Raw genomic sequence first — 18,724 nt, 5'->3', positions numbered from 1 at the left:
TGTAGACATAAGTGAAATAACTTTTCATAACACATCTATGACTTTTCATCCCAGTAGTTGGACAGCAGTGAAATAGCCATAACAAAGATGACAGTTTTAAAATCGGGTATTTCATGCATTGTCCAGGATGTGCTAGATTCCTGCTCTAGTTCAGTGAATGCCAATTAATTTGTGGCCTGACCACTGTACGGTTGTACTCTGTTGTACCATAACTTTTTTTTTTTCCTTGCTTTACCAGATAGAATCCCGAGGGGCACAGACTGAGATTCTCAAAGTTATGAGGATCTTGCTTGCCTCTGAAGTCAGTGGGACTTAGGCATTTAAATATCTGTAAATGTTTGATTATACACAACAGGGTCACACAGGCTGCCTGTGACAGAGAAAGAAAGTAATGCCACGCTCTCCATCACGAGCTTCTGAGCCTGGGAAGGGTAAGACTTTTCATGAGGGAAATTTGTGAGCTGTGCTTGAGGTCCAGGGTCCTGGGTGGGGGACACAGTCTCCCTCCACTCTGTGGTTATTTGGAATTGGGTATTTCCAGGTGTTTGGATATTTAGAATTAGAAGGTTTGTAAGGAGGAGGGCCAAAGGGATCTTGATTTAGGAGCAAAGCTGTCTGGCCTTCCAGGTTTTCAAGAGTGTGGTTTGTTCCTGGAAGTATCCAGGAGTAGTGTAGGAAGTGCCAGACTTTTAAAGGTCCGGGCCCTCATCTTCTATGGCTAGAACTGTTCAGGTGTTATGATTTTTGACCACACAGAAGGCGTTGGGTTCCTAGATTTAATGTTTGGGTCCTGCCAAGAGCCTCAAAACCCGAATTTTCTTGCTGTCTGTGTCTTGTATAAGTTGGGGTTTCTACTGGACAGCCAACAAGTCAGTGCTCTAGCTTACAGCTGAGCCCCACAAAATTATCAGGTTGGCTCCTGAGCCCTCCCCTTCACCTGTATGGCCCAAGCCAGTGAGCACACTTTAACCTACACGAAAGGTCCCCGAGAGTTCACCACATACCTCACTCGGCATGAAAGACGTGTTTGGATTCAAGTCTTCCCTCCATCAGGAGGTCGCTGTGATCTCCAGATGGTCGTTGTTCAGCCTTTTGAAGAAGGATTAGTAGATTGTAGGTAAGAGACAGGGCTTTCTCATCTTCGCCTTCTGGGGAGCAGGGGTCACTGACCAGCTGCGGGAGGATTACGCCCGGTGGTGGAAGCAGCACCACGAGGTGTGGGGGGAGACTGTGCCTGAAGAGGGCAGGCAGCGATGGAGGCTCTGGGCGGTACAGGGTGAAGAGTTCAGCTGAAAAGCGTGCGGCAGCTCCTAAGGCTGGTGGTGTGGTTTTTACGATGGTGCAGTAATACAGATACCTCACACTGACACCCGATACAATTTGTTATTGCACAGGTGGAGGGTTGTGGCACCCGTATGTCACCCCTCAGGAGTGGCTGTGAGGAAGGGTTCCCGCAAATGGAGGATGCTGACTGGGGGGTAGGAGTCCTGCTCCAGCCTGCTCCAGGGATGCTGGGCACCCGGGCTCCCTCGCTCTGCCTGCTGGCGAACTCCATGCTCCTTCTACCCAGCAATTGGCATTTATCCAGAATGGGAAAAAAATAGATCTGGTTCTCTGTCTAGCTGTGAGTTCAAATCCACTGCTCCACCTGGTTGAGCTGCAATATTTTAAGGTCTTGTGGGAGAAGGATACTCTCAGTTTTTCTTGTGGAAGATCTATCACTGGAATAATTAATTGCTCAATGAATAGTAAGAGTTGTCTCCATAACCTCATAGCAGTATGGCCAATAATCACTAAACCAGGAAGAAACTGGGTTTCAGTCAGGGCTAATGAAATCTTACGGATTCCTATGGATTTGACATGTTATATGTTCCATTCTTAGCCACTGCAGTATGTCTAGTCACCTTTCCGTGTCTTCTAACCTGCCCCCAGAGCCTGGGATCAGAGGAGAGCAGACAGGCTACTAGCATAACTGAGTATTCCTTTATTTTGCCAGAAGTCGGGATTTGCACTCCAAAACGGAAGAATTCATAACCATTCCCCCTACAGAAATTCAGTACCTTGCTGGCCTGTGCACACTTTGCTTAAGAGGCTGCAGAGACATACATGCCTTCTTCCACCCCAGCCAGAGGTCAGATTCATCCCTAGCAACTTCAGGGCTTGCATTAAAAATGTGTTGCCCTTTCTGCCTCCGTGTGCTTCCAGTCTTAACATACAGTCTTCCTGCCTTGCACAGTGAATGCTACTGATAACTGGAAGGTGGTTTGGTTTAGAGTATAGATGCATTGTTAAGGCACAGACACGATGCTGGCATTAATCACTCTTCTGGTTTCTGACTGCTTTCAAAATTGTAAATTCAGGGCTTCCATAATTGAAGTTGTGGCTTGGGTATGAATTTCTGATCAAAAGTACAGATAGCTGGTTGCGCTGTGCTCGGTGAGCATATCCGTAGCGTTTTTCTTTGGCCAGTGCACTCAGTGTCCGACTTGTAATCAGCTGTCCTCTTGCATTGATCACAACTGGGGTGCCCTTATCTGAATTATTCTTTGCTTTCAAATATTTTATTTAAGTCTAGGGTTCCTATTTTATCTAAATCTCCTGATGCAGATTTCATCAGTCATGCCAGGAAAATTGATCCTTGGCCTGTAAACATCCTTACTTCTGAAATCATTCATTCATTCTTTCTTAACGTGAAAGGCTGAGCATAAATGGGCAGAAGAATCAAACACATCACTCTTCCACCTTGGCTATAATTCTTTGGTTTTCTTTTTTCAACTTTGTGATTTATGGTGCGTTATGCTTTCAAGTGTTACATCAACCAGCAAACACAGATTTACAGGTGGAACTGAGGGGCTTTAGCCTGCATTGCTGCGTTGCCTCACAGCTTCTATCAGCCTGACCTCTGCAACTAGCCTTGGCTACTGCAATGTGACTTTTCAGTATTTATACACAGTGGGAAATTCTTTTCTCAATTACACTATTAAAGTTAATGGAGAATAAGCTCAGTGTAGTCATCAAAATTGCTCTGGATTTATACCCATGTGACTGAGAGCATAATTAAGACCATTAACTTGCTCTGTTTCTGGGAAGATGCAATTTTTTAAAAAAGTTTTATTAACTTTATTGTTACCATTGTACTGGAGTGATACCACTTAATCTACATAATCACAACCAAGAGGGATAAAGTGATCTACTTTACCACATACAGTGAAATGCTTTCAGTTATGTTTCATTATTTTTAATCGTACACAGAATTAACAGAATTCAGAGAAAGAAGTATTAAACTCAAACCTGTGCGTGAGATTTGCCATCCTGAGGCCAAACTAAGAAAAAGGAAACGCCAAATTTTGAATTCACAATGTTGGTTTTATGTGCACAAGTGTGTATTTGATGTACACAATTATAGAGAGAATTAACAACAAAGATACATCTGGTGGTGAGATAGGGCGGAATAGTAGAAAATGGCATTATTTCACTTTTAATTCTTAGGGATCAGGCAGTGTGGGACAACAGAAGTACCTGCCTCAGGTGGGAATTAAAAGCTTTAACATATGAGGCTTAATCCTGTTGCAGCTGAAATCCTCTTTTCGTGCTTTACTGTTGCTTCTGCATTTTGATGTGAAAAGTTTCAAAATTAATTTCTATCTTTAAGATGTTGAAAGCCTCTTAAAAATGTGTTATAGAAAATGCTGAACACAACCGTTTAGTAATAATGTCTATATATGGAGCTAGTCCGTTTTAGACAGCTTAAGATGGAAAAGTGAATTAGGAACTTACTGCTTGCTTTCTCAGTCAGTGCATCAGAGTGATACACATTTCCCTTTTCAGTAAAATGTGGCTATAGATCATCTGAATGGCTTAGTTGTTCTTGGAGGTATTGAACATGTGAACTTACGGGTATTTCAAGGAAAACCAACCACCATGTTTGATGTCCTTTTGTTACACAGTTGGGAAAGGAAGCCCTGCGTGTATTTCATGTAACATGACTTTATTAGTTCCATGAGCTCTGGAAGGAACCCCTATAGAGATAGCTGGCATGGCCTTCTCATAGTGAGCATGTCAGACAGTAACTGTCCCCTTATTTCTGATAAGCAAAATGAAGATGTGAGTTGCTGGTCAAATCCTGCAATCCTTAAGACTTGTGAAGCCTATATTCATGCAAGTCATCTAACTCAGCGAATGTAATAGGAAAATCCATTTCAAGGCTAGGATCTAAGTCAGTCCGTACTCCTGTCACCAGATATTTCTGAAACTTTGTGCATGATACCGATTTATAAGTGATACCTAAAGTCATATGACTCTAATATGGTACTTGGGGAAGAACAATAGGTTATGAACTTCTAGAGCAGCCACCCTCCTCCTCCTCCTCTTCCTCTACCACTACTTGCTTCAGTGCTCCAACCTACTGCCAGGATGCCATTTGCCGTTTCCTGCTGCTGTGATGAGTTGGTGTTACTTGTATTTGCTGCTAACATTAGTGATAAAATAAGGAACCAAAGGGAAGTGGCAATTTTAAACAACTAATTCCCAGTTACCTACTACCCTTTTATCTCATCTGTGGATTAGCTGATCGGTGGATGTAGAAACCCTGGAACCAGCTCTGCTAAGAGACAGATAAGGTCAGGCATGCCTCTCAGCTCATGAACAGCACCTCACTGACCCAGAAAGAGTTGAGCCGGTTTTATGCAGCATGCACCCTTACCCGCATGGCCGGGAGGCTCGAGCGACCTCTGTGAAGACTTCTGGTGTTACTGAACTATGCTGCTGTTAACAGGGGCACCGAGGAGTGATTTCAAACTCAGCCCGCCAAAGTCTACTTAGTTCTGGCCACCTCCACTCCTGCCCAGTGCTGCACGCCAGCTAACTTTGGCAATAGGCTGCAAGCGTGGGTACACACTGCAGTGATACCCAGAGCAAATCCATATGGCAGCCTTTCCACCAACGTGAACTACGGAAAATACTGTTTTTAAAAGTACTGCATATAGAACTGTTTTAATTTAAAATGCCTTTTCTTTTATTATTCCCACAGAAATTAAGGCTTACAAGGGAAATTTGTGGTTGAGAACACTTGTGTGTGTGGTTTCATAATGCAAAAAGATTAACAGTAGTAGACTTATTTGAAATCGCAGTATAACATTTCATGTTTGAAATGCATGATATACAACTGTTTAAAACATAACTTACTTAAACTGTCACTGATCTTGTATCTGCTCTATCTGGATGGGTTAAAGCCATTAAAATACACACATTCTTTCCACGCTATATTGATACTATTGGAGGAAAACCATCTTTCATGTTATTTAGAAAAAAGACCTTGCTTTGTAAATTGTTATTTCAGGAGTTCTTAACTCTCAATGTAAAGAAAACCCTTTTGTTGTAACAAATGAAAGTACATCCAAAGCATTCCTCTGTGAGGATGCATTTCATAAGGATTTTTATGTGATTATGTGAAAAATAATTTTCCTCCATGCCTGTAAAGAGGGCTGAGTGGATAGCAGAGATAAGGTTTCATGGAAAGGAAGAAAGAATGGAAATGACAACGTCGAGGTTATTTTTTAAGAGCTGCTGTCCGTGTAGTCCTTTCCATTTTTGTGCAGAAAAAGACTGCATTTTGTGTATTTTGAACCACCTTTCTGTTTCATTGTTGTTCTTGGTTCTCAAAAAAAAAAAAAAGAAAAAAAATCCACCTTCCCATAAAATCGTATTAGCAGATTTAAAGCAAATTCATTTCCTCACGAACTTAAGCTAAATTGTATCCCGACAGGCCTGATTTATCAGGCAAATGCCCCGCGTTGTTTGTCAGCTTCTTTGTTGGGGGGTGAGGGGGAGGGGAAACCCCAGCAACAAAAGACCGTAACCTTTTGATATTATTTCTGCAATACACCAGGGAAAATAGATTGATTTACAACTAACCACTGAAAACTAGTCGATCTGATGAGTTTACAATGGAGCATTTTTATTTATTTATTTGTAACAAGAGTAAACATCATCAATGTTCGACCCTGTGTTATTGGAAGCCTTGCAGACAGTGGGTTTGTGTCAGCGTGCTGGGGCTATCTGTAAGATGAAAGAAGGCAAGCTTAAAAAAATGAAGGGACCTTGTTTTTCTCAGGAAATTGAGTGTCTCCTATTTCTGGTACATTATCATGTGTTGTAGGATTTGGAGAAGCAGATAGATGAGCATTTTTATTTTATTTCATCTTTATTTCTTTAGGAAGTTATCTTTTTTCTTAGAAAATGATATTTCTGTTAATCTTAAAAAGCTAGTAAAGCACAGGAAATTTTCAAACTGAATTTTACTGAAGAACAACAGCCTGCAATTAACTTTCCCAGCATGTTGCCTCTGCACAGTGTTTTATATGAAGGAGGGGTTCAGGGTAGCAAACACTCACAGAATCAACACAAATCTAAATGTCGCCCTGATGTGCTGCTTTCTGAATTGGTGATACACCATTTTCCAACATAATTCGCTAAAAATAATTACAGTTTTAAAATTAAACTGATTTTTTCTTTTTTTAATGGATTGATAAATGAGGGTGCTAGTGAAGTTTTCTGCCTTAGTGTGACCCTGCTCACTGGACATGCCATAAATGCTCTGATGAAGATGCTAAATGCTCCATTCTCTATTTAACAAGATAATTTCACTTGACCTTAAATGATTTTTTCAGTATTATTTCAGTATTCAGTATTTTGAATACCAATACCTTATTAGAGCGTTTTCAAAGCTTCCTGTATTCGCTCCTGCATTTGGCTACAGCTTAAGAATTAAAGGTTGATAAACTAAATGGCATAAAACCCAGCAACATGCATGTGAGCAGAAACATTCCAGCAATTTCCCTCTCGGAGGGCATGGGCAGAGTGTGTACCGTGTCTCTTGTGTATGTCTCGTTGACTCACGGGTGGTTTTTGTCCTTTAAAAACAAAAAGCTGGGCCACGTTTCTGCGTGTTAATTCCCTGCTGGGTGCAGGGAGTGGGGCAGCTGTGGGGCACAGCTTAGCAGCGAGGGAGTGCAGTGAGGCTCCCTCCTGCACCCCATGATTTTTTAAAAAACACAAGCGGGCTTTATTTCTCCTGGGATTTAATGCTGCTTAAAAGGTTCTGGGGGAGGGAGAAATGTCCTGAAACAATGCCTGCAAGGGAATCCCCCTGTAAAAGCGGCAGAGGAAGAAGTGAAATGCCAGAGGAGCTGGTGACCAGTGCAGGGCTGCCAGTAGGCACTGGCTGCTGGTCAGGGTGCGCAGGGGTCCCCACCACCTCCCGCTCCTCCCTTGCCATGCACTCCTGTTCCTGCAGCTTGTAGCCCTGGCAGCTGACCAAACTTTTATTTTCCAAGGACAGTTGCTGCCTGTTTTGAAGTTGCAGTGACTGCGGCCTCATACTTAGTTTCAGCATTTCTTGCTCTAAAAGGATGAGGTCTGCATGTGCTATCTGTTTTAAGGCATAAGGGTAATGCCCTATTTCAAAAAATACTCAAACTGTTTTTTCGATTTTAAGTGTAGGCTTCTCAGCAAGAAGGATTTTGGTATTACACCGGTATTAAGTAAAAGTGATTAGTCCTTTTATAATACAGTAACATACAAGAGGTGTCTGTTTAGCAACAATCCCCTGTGGTCCTGTCAGTCTTTGGAGTGATGCTGTGACAGATTTGATATCCAGGATTTGGTTACTGGAATATTTAAGTAATCCGTTAAAATGTATTTTATCTCAAAGACAATTTTAAATTAGCAGATCCTCGACAGTCCAGAAGACTCTCAGTCCTGTGGAGGTGTTAGAGGTGTTTCTCACTCGTCCCAGGTGGTGCCTGAGCAAGCACATGCCTCCCCAAGCTTTTCTAGGTGTTCACATCCACCAGCAAGAATTGTCCCCTTGCACTGCCCCACGGCCTGATTCTCAAGACGAGTCACTGAAGCCCTTGAAGAGTAAAACATCTTAGTTTTGTCTAAGACCCATATTTCTGTTAGATCATGGATAGTTTGACCTCAGTTTACAGCAAAATAGGGTAGTTCAAGCAATCTGCTGCATGTTCTGTCTGCAAGAACTGGCCTTTCTTTAGGTACGTTGTGAAAGTAATTACTAAAAAAGACAGCACATTTAGGTACGATTCTAAACATTTCCTTTATGCTTTAACTGCTTAGTTGGCATTCAGTGTATTGTAAAAAATCTCACTTGCACATGCCATTTTTCAAAGCATTAATATTGCTAGATGGAGCGTTGTTAGCCAAGATGCAGTTTTTTGTTGTCTGATAGCATTCAAAAAGGAAAAACAAAGGAGGATTTGGTGTAGGGAATATATTGGTGAATTATTTTAGTCTTTCTGTGACTATACCCCCTTTCTTCCCTTTGCTGTCCCTGTTAGATGTTAACCCCTCTCCTTCCCTCCTCCAAGAAAAAGTCAGTCATCGGCGTAATTTTAAAGCTTTTTCTCTCAACAGATAATAGTGTGGAGCCACACAAATGATTCTCTACTTGTCATATATATTGGATTAGCATCTAAATCATATTATAAAGCAGCATGAAGAAGCAAGCAGTTGCACTTACCCTCCTTACAGCTTAGCTCAGTTGAGCTGTTACTGTGGCAAACGTCTTTGCAAGGCAGGGGTATTGTCATTTTAAAAGGGATAGGGATAGGGTGTGCTTCCTAAGTAGGAGTTGACTGCCAGGACAAGGAAAAAAGCTGAAAACTAGAGAGTATTTTATTCTGCATTTGCATTTGGTTGTGAAGTTGAGTATTTCTAATGAATTTCAGTCATCAGCTTATTGCAATTAATACAACATAGTTTATGTTGGAATCTGTATGCTTTTTGCTTTTTCGTGTTTCCTTTAATTTGTATAGTTCTGTGCAATCACAAATCCATAGTGAAGGAGAATTTAGAAGTGTTTTTTAACCTTGCTATATGCTCTCTTCTTTCTTCGTTAGCAGGTATTAATGTTACTGTTTTCTTGAGAATGTTGAAATACAATGCTAGACAAGTTCCTCAAGGTGTTCCTTTATTAAAATATTCACCTTTTTTATATTAAAAAAATCACCCTGATTCACCTCCTGTCAGTGCTGTAGTGAAGAAAGGATTCCCTGTTAGGATAATTGCTATCTCTTTATTTACTCTGTTCCATTATTTTCTGAGCCTGAAGCTACCTAGTAAATCATGGGAGCCTACTGTGAGAAAGACAGTCCTATTCTAACAAATCCTTCTTGCTGTTGCTTTTTTGTAAGGGTTACTTCTACTATAATTGCACTTTTAAGGGCTTTTTGTGGTTTATTCATCTCATGATGCAATTTACATATAAACTTTTATGTTGTGTTTAAGCTAACATACATTATTTCCATGGTGCTTCTGAAGTGAAGAAATGCTTGTTATGGTTGTACTAATCTAGAGTTTCTGAGAACATACTCAAATGAGAATTTCCTTATTTTCTTAGCACGAGCCAGCTTGTATATTGTTCTATATATTTAATGTATATAGAGATGTGGATGTATAAGCTTACGTGCACGTATCATACGCTATCAGGTTTCATTATGTTGTAAGTATATACAGCAGAGAGGAGCAAAGAGTTGAAGCGTTTTGGACAAAAGGGTTAATACCATACCTTAATACGTGTGGATGATGCCATGTGGTATCATTTGTGAGCTCTGAGGTGGCTGGCCATTTCCATTTTGGTGTAAATCCCTTGAGAAGGAAGGCATTTCAGAGCGGGGTGTGATCTGTTCTTCTGGTAAGAGTGATTGACAAGGAATGAATAAATAGTTAAAAGAACTGAATAAATACCACCCTCCTGTTTAAGTCCAGGCACACCCCGGCTGGCACTTATATATTCTAATGCGACACTTTAGCCAGATGCTTGAGTTGGTAACAAAAAACATTCCTGAAAAGCCAAATCATAGTTTAATCATAACTGCTTCTGATAGAGTTTTCTTTTATGGTGACATTTTAGAGGCGATTTGAATAAATGCAGGGAATTACAATATTTGCAAATAGGATGTATTGATAAATATATATGCAAAAGGTGATGGAGGCCTCTTCAGTGAAAGCAGGGGCCTTGACAGCAGGTTCTTGGTCAATTGGTGAGGTGAAATGGTTCACTGAATTGGATAACACAGTGCATACCATAGTGACTGATTAAATTGATTTGTCCATGGCTACTGCCTACCCTGCTACTGAGGGAGGCCCTTTAACCTATTTTCAAACTTTTTCTTTTTAACCATTCTAAATACATGAGGTATTAAGGGAAAGAAGCAAGTGCAAATGTATTCACAGCTATAAAATTCTGTATTCTTAATTAAGATAAAATGCACGACTCCCTGAATTTCTGCACACTCCCATGTTATACTGTATTATACTATACTTAGCCCAGGAACAAGTACGCTGCTAGAAGTCAATGAAGAGGATAATAATAAACATCGCTTCAATATAACATAAATTATAATAAATACCACATTTGTGAATTCTTAGATTGTATTTATTGGAGGGGGAGAAAGTAAAACACTTAAGGGTTTTTTGTTGTTGCTGTTCTTTTGTTTCTCTAAGTGCAAGTTTTACTTCCTTATTATTTTATCCAGAAGGTGTTTAGAAAGCTTGCCGGGGAAACATAGGTGAATACCAGTTAAGATGACTGAATGCTGCTGCTAAGTGGGGGTCAGTAATTTGAAAATACCTGCAATGATTTGGGAAAAAACAGTCAGAGGAATCTTGTTTAATAACTTACAACTTTTTTAAATTATAGGGAGATAAAAGCTTGGTGTTTTGGTTGTAGATCAGAACGTTTGTATTTTACAACACATTTAGTATGTCCTTTCCCTTCCTGTGCTAGGGAAATCAATACTAAATGACAGTGGGGCTTGTACATGTCATCTTTTTCTTGATTCAAAGGAAGTTTTATATTCTGTGTCTCTCCATGGGTTATTCTGTAGTATATGCAGACAGACTAGTGTAAACATAGTCTTAAAATTCCAGTAGTGACATAAAAATGGGACCAGTTCACCTAAAATACGTTATTGCAATTGTCATAGAAGTGCAGAGTTCAGTATAATGGGTTTGGTTTCTTATTAACTTTTAGGGAAGATGATACAACAATTTAATTATGATGTTTTCTGAAAGGATAATGAAGTTCTGTTCATCATTTAAGTTCTCTAAATTACAGGTCAGTCTTGTAGGGCATGCCATGGGCAACTTGGCTGTTTCTTCATTTGTCTGTTAAAGGTATGGTTAGTATCTTGCTAATAGCAAAGAAGAGATATGAAGAGGAAGGTGCTGAGACATTGTTTCTTGGAGTGGGTTTGCAAATGTTAAAAGCTATTTTGCAATCTTTTTAAAAATTACCCAGGTTTTATCAATAGCAATTCTTTGGACGGTAAAGTAAATTCTGTAGGTGAGATTCCAGCTGTACATACAGCTTTGCATGGACTAAACTTCTTGAGTTTGTATAGACTAGTAGTGATGACTAAATAGCAGCTAAAACAGTGCCTTGTTACTTTCCAGGAATCTGAAAATTTAAAATATTTTGATGTGGGCTCAAGCCAGAACATGTTGCACTATTTTGTACATATAGTTACTTATAGTTACAGTCTTTTTTAATCCTTCAGTTGACTCCACCAGCCCTAAGTATTTGTGCAGTTGTTTTTTAAATTAGTTGACAGTTAAGGGAAAGCAAAAAAAGTTATTGGTTTAGTTCTCTCCAGTAGCGTGTAAGATTATAATAAAGCAAATGTCTGTGCGTTCAGTGCAAGTTTTATAAAACAAAGAAACAGAAACCATAGAAAAATAGCCAAAATAGAAAGCTCAGTGGTGAACACAACCAGCATAGGGTCACCATGCCAAAGGCATGTAATTATTTCTTTGTATCGTGTTAGAATAATGTAATCCAAGGACTGGGCATTCCTGGCACGTGTTGCAAAGCGAGAGGATTCTGTAAGGAATTGCTGGAGATTTCCTCAGGACTCCGCTGGCTAACAAGGTTAATAGGAGAGTAACTGTGGGTTTTAGCCATTTTTGAGAACTGGGGAGGAGGCCTTGCCCGTGCAGCATGGAGGCGGCGTTCTGCGCCCATCAGCTCCTGGGCAGCCATGTCCTGGTGAAGATGGCACCCTGGGTCACAACCGCTTGCACGCAGCTTGGGAACTTCGAGAGAACAGAAGCAAAACCCTGTTTTATGACTCCTGCTGGGGCTTGCTTTATTTTCTTTTGAATTGAAACCATAAATGCCATTACAGACCCTCTGCACTGCAGAAGTTTGGCCCAGACCCTAGCCTCGCTGTGCTTCGGCTGAGCCGGCGGGGGCAAGGTGCCGGGCCCTGGGCGAGAGCCGGGCTAGTGACAGGGCACCGCGTCCCTCCTCCAGGTTCGTGTTTCCCTGGCTGAAAGCAGCGTGTCCATTAGGACTTGGTGACCCCTGAGGCCGAGTATCTCCTCAGCACGTTCCCTTACGGCCCCGGCCCGGCGACGGGCGCTCCCGGGGTGAAGGCGGCGCCTCAGGCTGCGGCAACCTCGCCCCCTCTCCTCGCCCCGCTTCGCGATGTCCGTCCTCTCAGGCGCTGAAGCACTGGCACTCGCAGGCGTTTAATGCTATAAATACCTGGGTAAAGGGAGGAGAATGCTGTAAATACCTGGGAGAGGAACGGAGAAGAACGCTGGGGACACCTGGGGAGCGAGACACGCTCGCGGCGGCGGCGGCGGGATGCTTGGCTGTCTGGCGCCCTCTAGCGGGGGCTGAGTGCCGGGGCCCTGCCCGGGAGGCGGCGGCCGCGCCCCGGCGACGGCCCCGTGAGGAGAGCCGCGCCGGCGGGCTGGGACCGCCGCTGCGGGTCCCGGCCACAAGCACGGGGTGGGTTGTGGCACCGGCGCGACAAAGGGGCACCTTCCCCGGGGCTTGGAAAGCAAAACCGAAAGGCGCCTCAGCCTGCGGCAGCGGGGTATGGGTGCCGAAGCCCCCGCTGTTTCACCGGCAGACCTCGTGCTCGCTCGCGCCCAGCTTACTGGGCGCGGAGAATCTTACCGCTTGACGCTGCGTTTTGTAACTAGCTGTCTCTCTTTGGTTTTAGATGCTACAACTGTGGTGGTCTCGACCACCACGCTAAAGAATGTAGTCTACCTCCGCAGCCAAAGAAGTGCCATTACTGTCAGAGCATCATGCACATGGTGGCTAACTGCCCCCATAAAACTGTCTCGCAGCAGCCCACTAGTTCTCAGGGAAGACACGAAGCTGAACCGCAGCCTTCCACTTCTGCTTTCCTGAGAGAAGGGGGAGGAACGCACGGCTACTCGTCTCCATCGTACTCTCAGGAGGGCAGGTCGGAGATCTCGGAGCGCTCGGGCAGGTCACCGCAGGAAGCTTCATCAAGTAAGTTGTCTGCATCGCCCGAAGAACCGAGCAGAAAGGGGCCTTCTGTTCAGAAGAGGAAAAAGACTTAAATCATTTGTCATAACTTTCCATTTTCTTTATCCTCTTGGGATGTCTACCTCATGCAAGTACAGGGGAAATAATTTCATTATCAGTAGCTGACCTGGAATTTTAACTACTGTTGAGGAACTGTGAATTTTTTTTCTTTAACAGACAAATCACTCCAAGCAAAATACATTTGAGCAGGGTGCATTACGTTTTACCTTCTGTATGTGTGTGTATGAGTGTGCACGCGCGTGTGTGTATGTGTACATATCTATAAATATATATTTTTTCTATCAGACCACTCTCCCGCAAGACATTACTGTGAAGCGGTAGGCGCAGTATCCACAAATGTTCCTGAACTCATTCCTAGAACCTGTTTCCAAACGTGTTTGAAAAACAAACAAGAAAACCCCCAAAAATCTCACTCGGAAACAAACCAAACCTGATAAACCACACACAGAACTGAGATCAAGACTGTTCTCTTGTGAACCAAAGGATACTTTCATATTTTAAAGCTGCCATATGGTACTAAAGATACTAAGACATCCCCCATAGCATCAATTTGAGTTATTTTCTTTCTCATCTCCAAACTAGCAAAAGCCCTCCCCTCCCCGTGCCAGTGCAGGGCAGTGTCATGACTCAACACAGCTCTCACTGCCACCATCCTTTGTTGGTGAGGAGTTTAATGCTCCAAAAAAGACAATGAATGTGTAGTTTCTGTGCTGGTTTCTCAAAACATTTTGTTAAATTAATATGGTTGTAACTGTAATTTACATGACTCTTGTATAGGGGAGAATGTATAAGTTGTTACGGAACAGACCCTTTTGAGTGGTATCAGGATACCATCCTGTTTAACCCTTTGTATTCTATGAACATTCAGGGGACCTTGGTGGTAGTATTAGCAGCAGCAGCAGCAACTTCTCTTGGTCCCAAGTAATGTCCCTCAATTTGAAGGGACTTCCCCCTTGTTTTCTTTTGAAATGCCATGGAAAGAACTCCCTAGGGATTTTTGTTGTTCGTGTCTGTTTTGGTTTTAAAGAAAACAAAATGCAAAGCTAATGAGATCCTGGGATAAATAAATAGTTTAAGAATAAAGGTAGGCGGGTACTTGCGGTTGCTCAGCCAGCCTCCCTTGCTGATGATACAGCATGTGTACAGTCAAGAAGGACAGGTGTCTGCTGCAGACAAGCCTGAGTGAAGGGACCTGCAAATTTGTCAGAAGCCCTGGCCATCATCTGCTTCTTGTGAACTGGAGACTGTTGCTGACCAGCCTTGGTCCAGAGTGCACTGGGACCACACACTTCTGCATTAAAGAGGAGAAAGATTGGTGGCCTCAGAGTGAGACTCCCTGGGCTGCAGCCCTTGCTCGGGGTTAATAGAGTTGGAGCCTATCAAAACTTCAAGTCGCTTTCCATTTGTAACTTCTGAATTACCAAGTCATACGTAAGATAACGTACTTTGACAAATCCCATTGCGGATGTAAGTTAATTAGAGAAACCTGTATAATCCTTAACATTGGCAATAAACACAGGCTGTTAACGCTTGAAAGAGTCGGGTAGGTTTAAGCTCGGATAATCAAACTAAAGAAACAGCCTGCATGAAAGGCTACAGCGAGCCAAAGTCCTACCCGTGGTAACTCTTTTGCAGCCGATGATAGTTACAACAGGTATGCAGCTGGCTCATTACGTTGCCTTCCCTTCCCACTTGTCCTGCCAGATGAGACTTTTACTGTTGCTGCTGCTGCTGCTGCTTCAGTAAACAGGTAGTAATCAAACACCTCAGTGAAGGGCACAATTTCAATAAAATTATTTTATGTGAATTCCTTGCCAGCGTTTGCGACGAATCTCAATGGTTTATACTGAAGTTCTCAGTGTGCTAATGCAAAGCTTACCTTTGACGATATTGAATGTGATATATCTATAGAGAAGAACTTCCTTGCCTTACGTAAGGATAGTAAACTTATTTAAATTATGTAGACAAATCAAAGTGGCATTGCTTAACCTTCTAGCCGGTGTAAAAACCAGGTTGAACAGCAAAGATGCAAAACTTAGGTCACTTTGAAAATTTAAACCAAAGTTCCTTATAGAAATAGGCAATTGTGGATTTGAAAACTGGTCATTCCCTGTTTATATGTAAGAAGTTCAGAGCTGAGATAAGGAAATATTTTCAACATGCAGATTTTTATTGGTGCTGTTTGAAATCACTGTGCGCACCAAAGTCAGACTGAACTGCTAAGAGCACATACCAAACCCTATCTTATTGTTGAAAGCTTAAGGTTTTATTTTTATATATTAGAATGTTATCACTATTACATAACATACTCAGGACAAAGAACTTTGCTCAGGGAATATACCATGTAATGTTGTTTTTTCTTTACAGAGTAGTCTACAGACCTGCTTACTCAGAACAAACCAAATAGTCTTAGACCTTTTTATCTCTATATAAGTATTATGTACTGATAATAGTAACTACCTCTGAGTTGACATAGACCTACATTTCTGATAATCAGATCTCAGCATTTTGTATTATAAGTTCCTGTGAAATGATAAAGTGGTATTCTGTACTGGTTGCTTATGTGAGCATTTGTGTCTTTACGTTCACAGGGTCTGAGTTTTTAGAGATGCTGGGCAACCACAGCTCCCACTGACTTCCAGTTGGAGTTACTGGTGCTTAGCTTTTCTAGGAGGGGAAGGATGGGGGACGGGGGGTGGCGGGGGAAGAATAAAAACACAAAAGCATCAAGCCCACTTTGTTTACATAGGTGACAATAAAATTATTATTCTGTTTACAGCAAAAGGCTACCTCATATTTACTGCATAAACACACCTTTGTGCTGCTCTAGCCTTAAAGGTGGCTGTTGATCTATGGTACATACTTTTTATCTGTACTAAATATGTAACTGATAGTTCACCACTGCATACGTGATGGCAAATACTTGTTTAAGATGAAGCATCCACTTGAAATTATGAGACGTTTCCAAACATTTCTTTGAAAGTTTTTATTTTTCTGTCTAAAGGATTATGGGCACTGTTGACGAAAATGAATACATCTCCAGAAGAGACAAAAATGTACATGCCTAAGTTAAAAATTCAGCAGCACAAGCTGCGGCAGGTAACTACTTAGCACTGGGCTGCAGTAGAAAAAAAAAAAATCTAGTTATACTCCTTCAATAGGCTGCTCCAAATAAGCAAAGAACCTTTTATAGGAGGAGGCACAGACTGAGTTTGGGATTCTTCCTCCATGTCTAAGGACATAATTAATATTCTGCAGCATTGGCTCAGCCTAGATTTCCCCTATTCACCAGCCTGTCCTTGCCAGAATGCTTCACAATAAAATTCATTTGAGTAGAAATAGTTCAAATATCTGCTCAGAGAAATGTATTTTTCTCCTAACAATAGTGGAAATAAGGTTAAACCTGGAACAAGGATATCTCTCTCTTCCATTCCCCCACCCCAAAATACTCAATTTGATTTAATCATAAGGGACCTTGTGAAGTATTTTTTTACTCTCCCCCAAGGAGAGGTCATGGTATTTATTTACAAGCTACAAAAGTTAGGCCATGAGGAAGACTCGTGTTTGGAGGAAGAGCCAAATAACTTTTTGCTGCAGTTGATGGTAAATCTGGCATTGGAATACCATCTGCAATATTTTGCTTTTAGCCAGCTTTCAGGGAGTGCCAAACACCACATTTGGATCCTACCTCTTCCCTTTGCAGGCCACCTTTTTCAGCCCAGTTTTACTCTGCACCAGTGTTACCCTGGAGTTCCTGCTTAGTCATACTTAGTTTTGTGAATAGAGCCCCATAAAAAGTGTTTATAGATCTTGTAACATTCTTTGTAAGAGGAATTATAAAAGAACATGGGAAATCTCATCGAGTCTTAAATTTAATTTAATTAATTTATCTGTAAGAAATGTTTATCATAAAAAAATATATATGTATTCCCCTGTGCTAGATATAAAAGTAATTGGGAAGATATGTACATGTGCAGATGCACTGATTTTAATTTTCTAGAAGTCTTAATGAGATTTGAGTATTGTTTTAGAAACAAGCAGAGCCTTGTTAAATGCATTGATCTTATTTTGCTTAGTATATCAACAGCCTCTTCTTTAAGATCCGTTGATGTGTTACCCCTGTTACAACTGTTGACTGATTACAAGAGGTTGATCTATGAACACATGCTTTTTTTTTTTTTTTTTAATACTAAACCGGTGCTGTATATTAGCAGCTTCGGCAGTGTCTTTATGAGAATGTTAAAAAGTACCAAGGTATTTGCTACCATTGTCACTGAAACAAACGTAAGAGCAACCATCTTTAACAAAGGATAATGGTTTTGACTACCTCTTGGATTACTAAGTTAAGCAACAACTGGCTGACAAACATCACCAGACTGGCTTAAACTAGTATGTGTTGCTTGTGGTAATAATAACAATAACCATACTAGAGACCAAAGTGAACACTGATTTCTATATGTCTTTAATACTGTGTCTTATCTAGTGTTTTTAAATTATCTTCTGTAGTATAGATTACCTCATTGTCCATTTTGACTTGTATGTTGTTTACAAGGTGAAATAAAAGAAAAATCACTTGAATTTTATGTTTTAAGAAAAAGACAGTGAGTTGAAGTTTTGAAGGTCATTTCACCTGTTTACTGTCTTGAGGGACTAAAGCACTGATTGCCTTTCTACATATCATGTATTTTATATTCTCATTTCATGCCTAATGTCTTTTTTTCCTGTCAGTCATGGATATTGTGAGGTTTAAAAGAATTACTTGATTAAAAATAAAACATATAACGCTGGCATTTACAGCAAGCCTTTGAGATTTTCTTTATTCGCATGATAAAAAAGCACCGTACAGTCACTGGGCAGACTTTTCACATGCACCTATGTTCACTTAGTTTTAGATTATTATCTTCAGAAAAGATAATTTTAGCTATATAAGCTGTTGTTGGGGGGAGGGAGGAAATAAATGAGTAACATGTACCTCGATCATACTAGCAATGCTGCAGAAATTGCACCCCAAACCCTATTCAGCTACTGAAATTAAACTGCAAGATTATAGCTTTTGGTACTTACTCTCTGAGAATACACTGGTTGTTAAAGTTATCAGACATTTGGGTTATTCTCTGGGATGAAAAGCTTTTGGTATCTAAGTCTCATCCCATCCCATCTTTATTACTTCTTCCATAATCTGTAAGCTTGTACATGTCTATTACATGCTAATTTAAAATTATTTGAAGAGTTGGTTCTTTTTTAGAAATGAAAGTGCTGTCATCTACCATTACCTGGAAATGCCATCTCTAAATTACATGAAGTGTATTAGTGAATTGGGTAGCATTAGCTCAT

General features: G+C 41.1%; 1 protein-coding gene across 1 annotated transcript in view; it reads left to right on the top strand.

Annotated features, from left to right (window-relative positions):
* LIN28B (lin-28 homolog B) overlaps window positions 1-16,047 on the top strand; it is a 92,106-nt gene extending 76,059 nt beyond the window's left edge. The window contains exon 4 of the mRNA XM_052781429.1: window positions 13,035-16,047. Within this exon, the coding sequence (XP_052637389.1) occupies window positions 13,035-13,404 (370 nt within the window). The 3' untranslated portion in view covers window positions 13,405-16,047. The remainder of the gene's footprint in view (window positions 1-13,034) is intronic.
* The last annotated feature ends 2,677 nt before the right edge of the window (window positions 16,048-18,724 follow it).

This window comes from Harpia harpyja, chromosome 3, assembly GCF_026419915.1.
Source record: "Harpia harpyja isolate bHarHar1 chromosome 3, bHarHar1 primary haplotype, whole genome shotgun sequence".
NCBI classification, from domain to species: Eukaryota; Metazoa; Chordata; class Aves; order Accipitriformes; family Accipitridae; genus Harpia; species Harpia harpyja.
The sequence above is the reverse complement of the archived record's forward strand: the minus strand, read 5'-3'. Positions and strand labels throughout refer to the sequence as shown.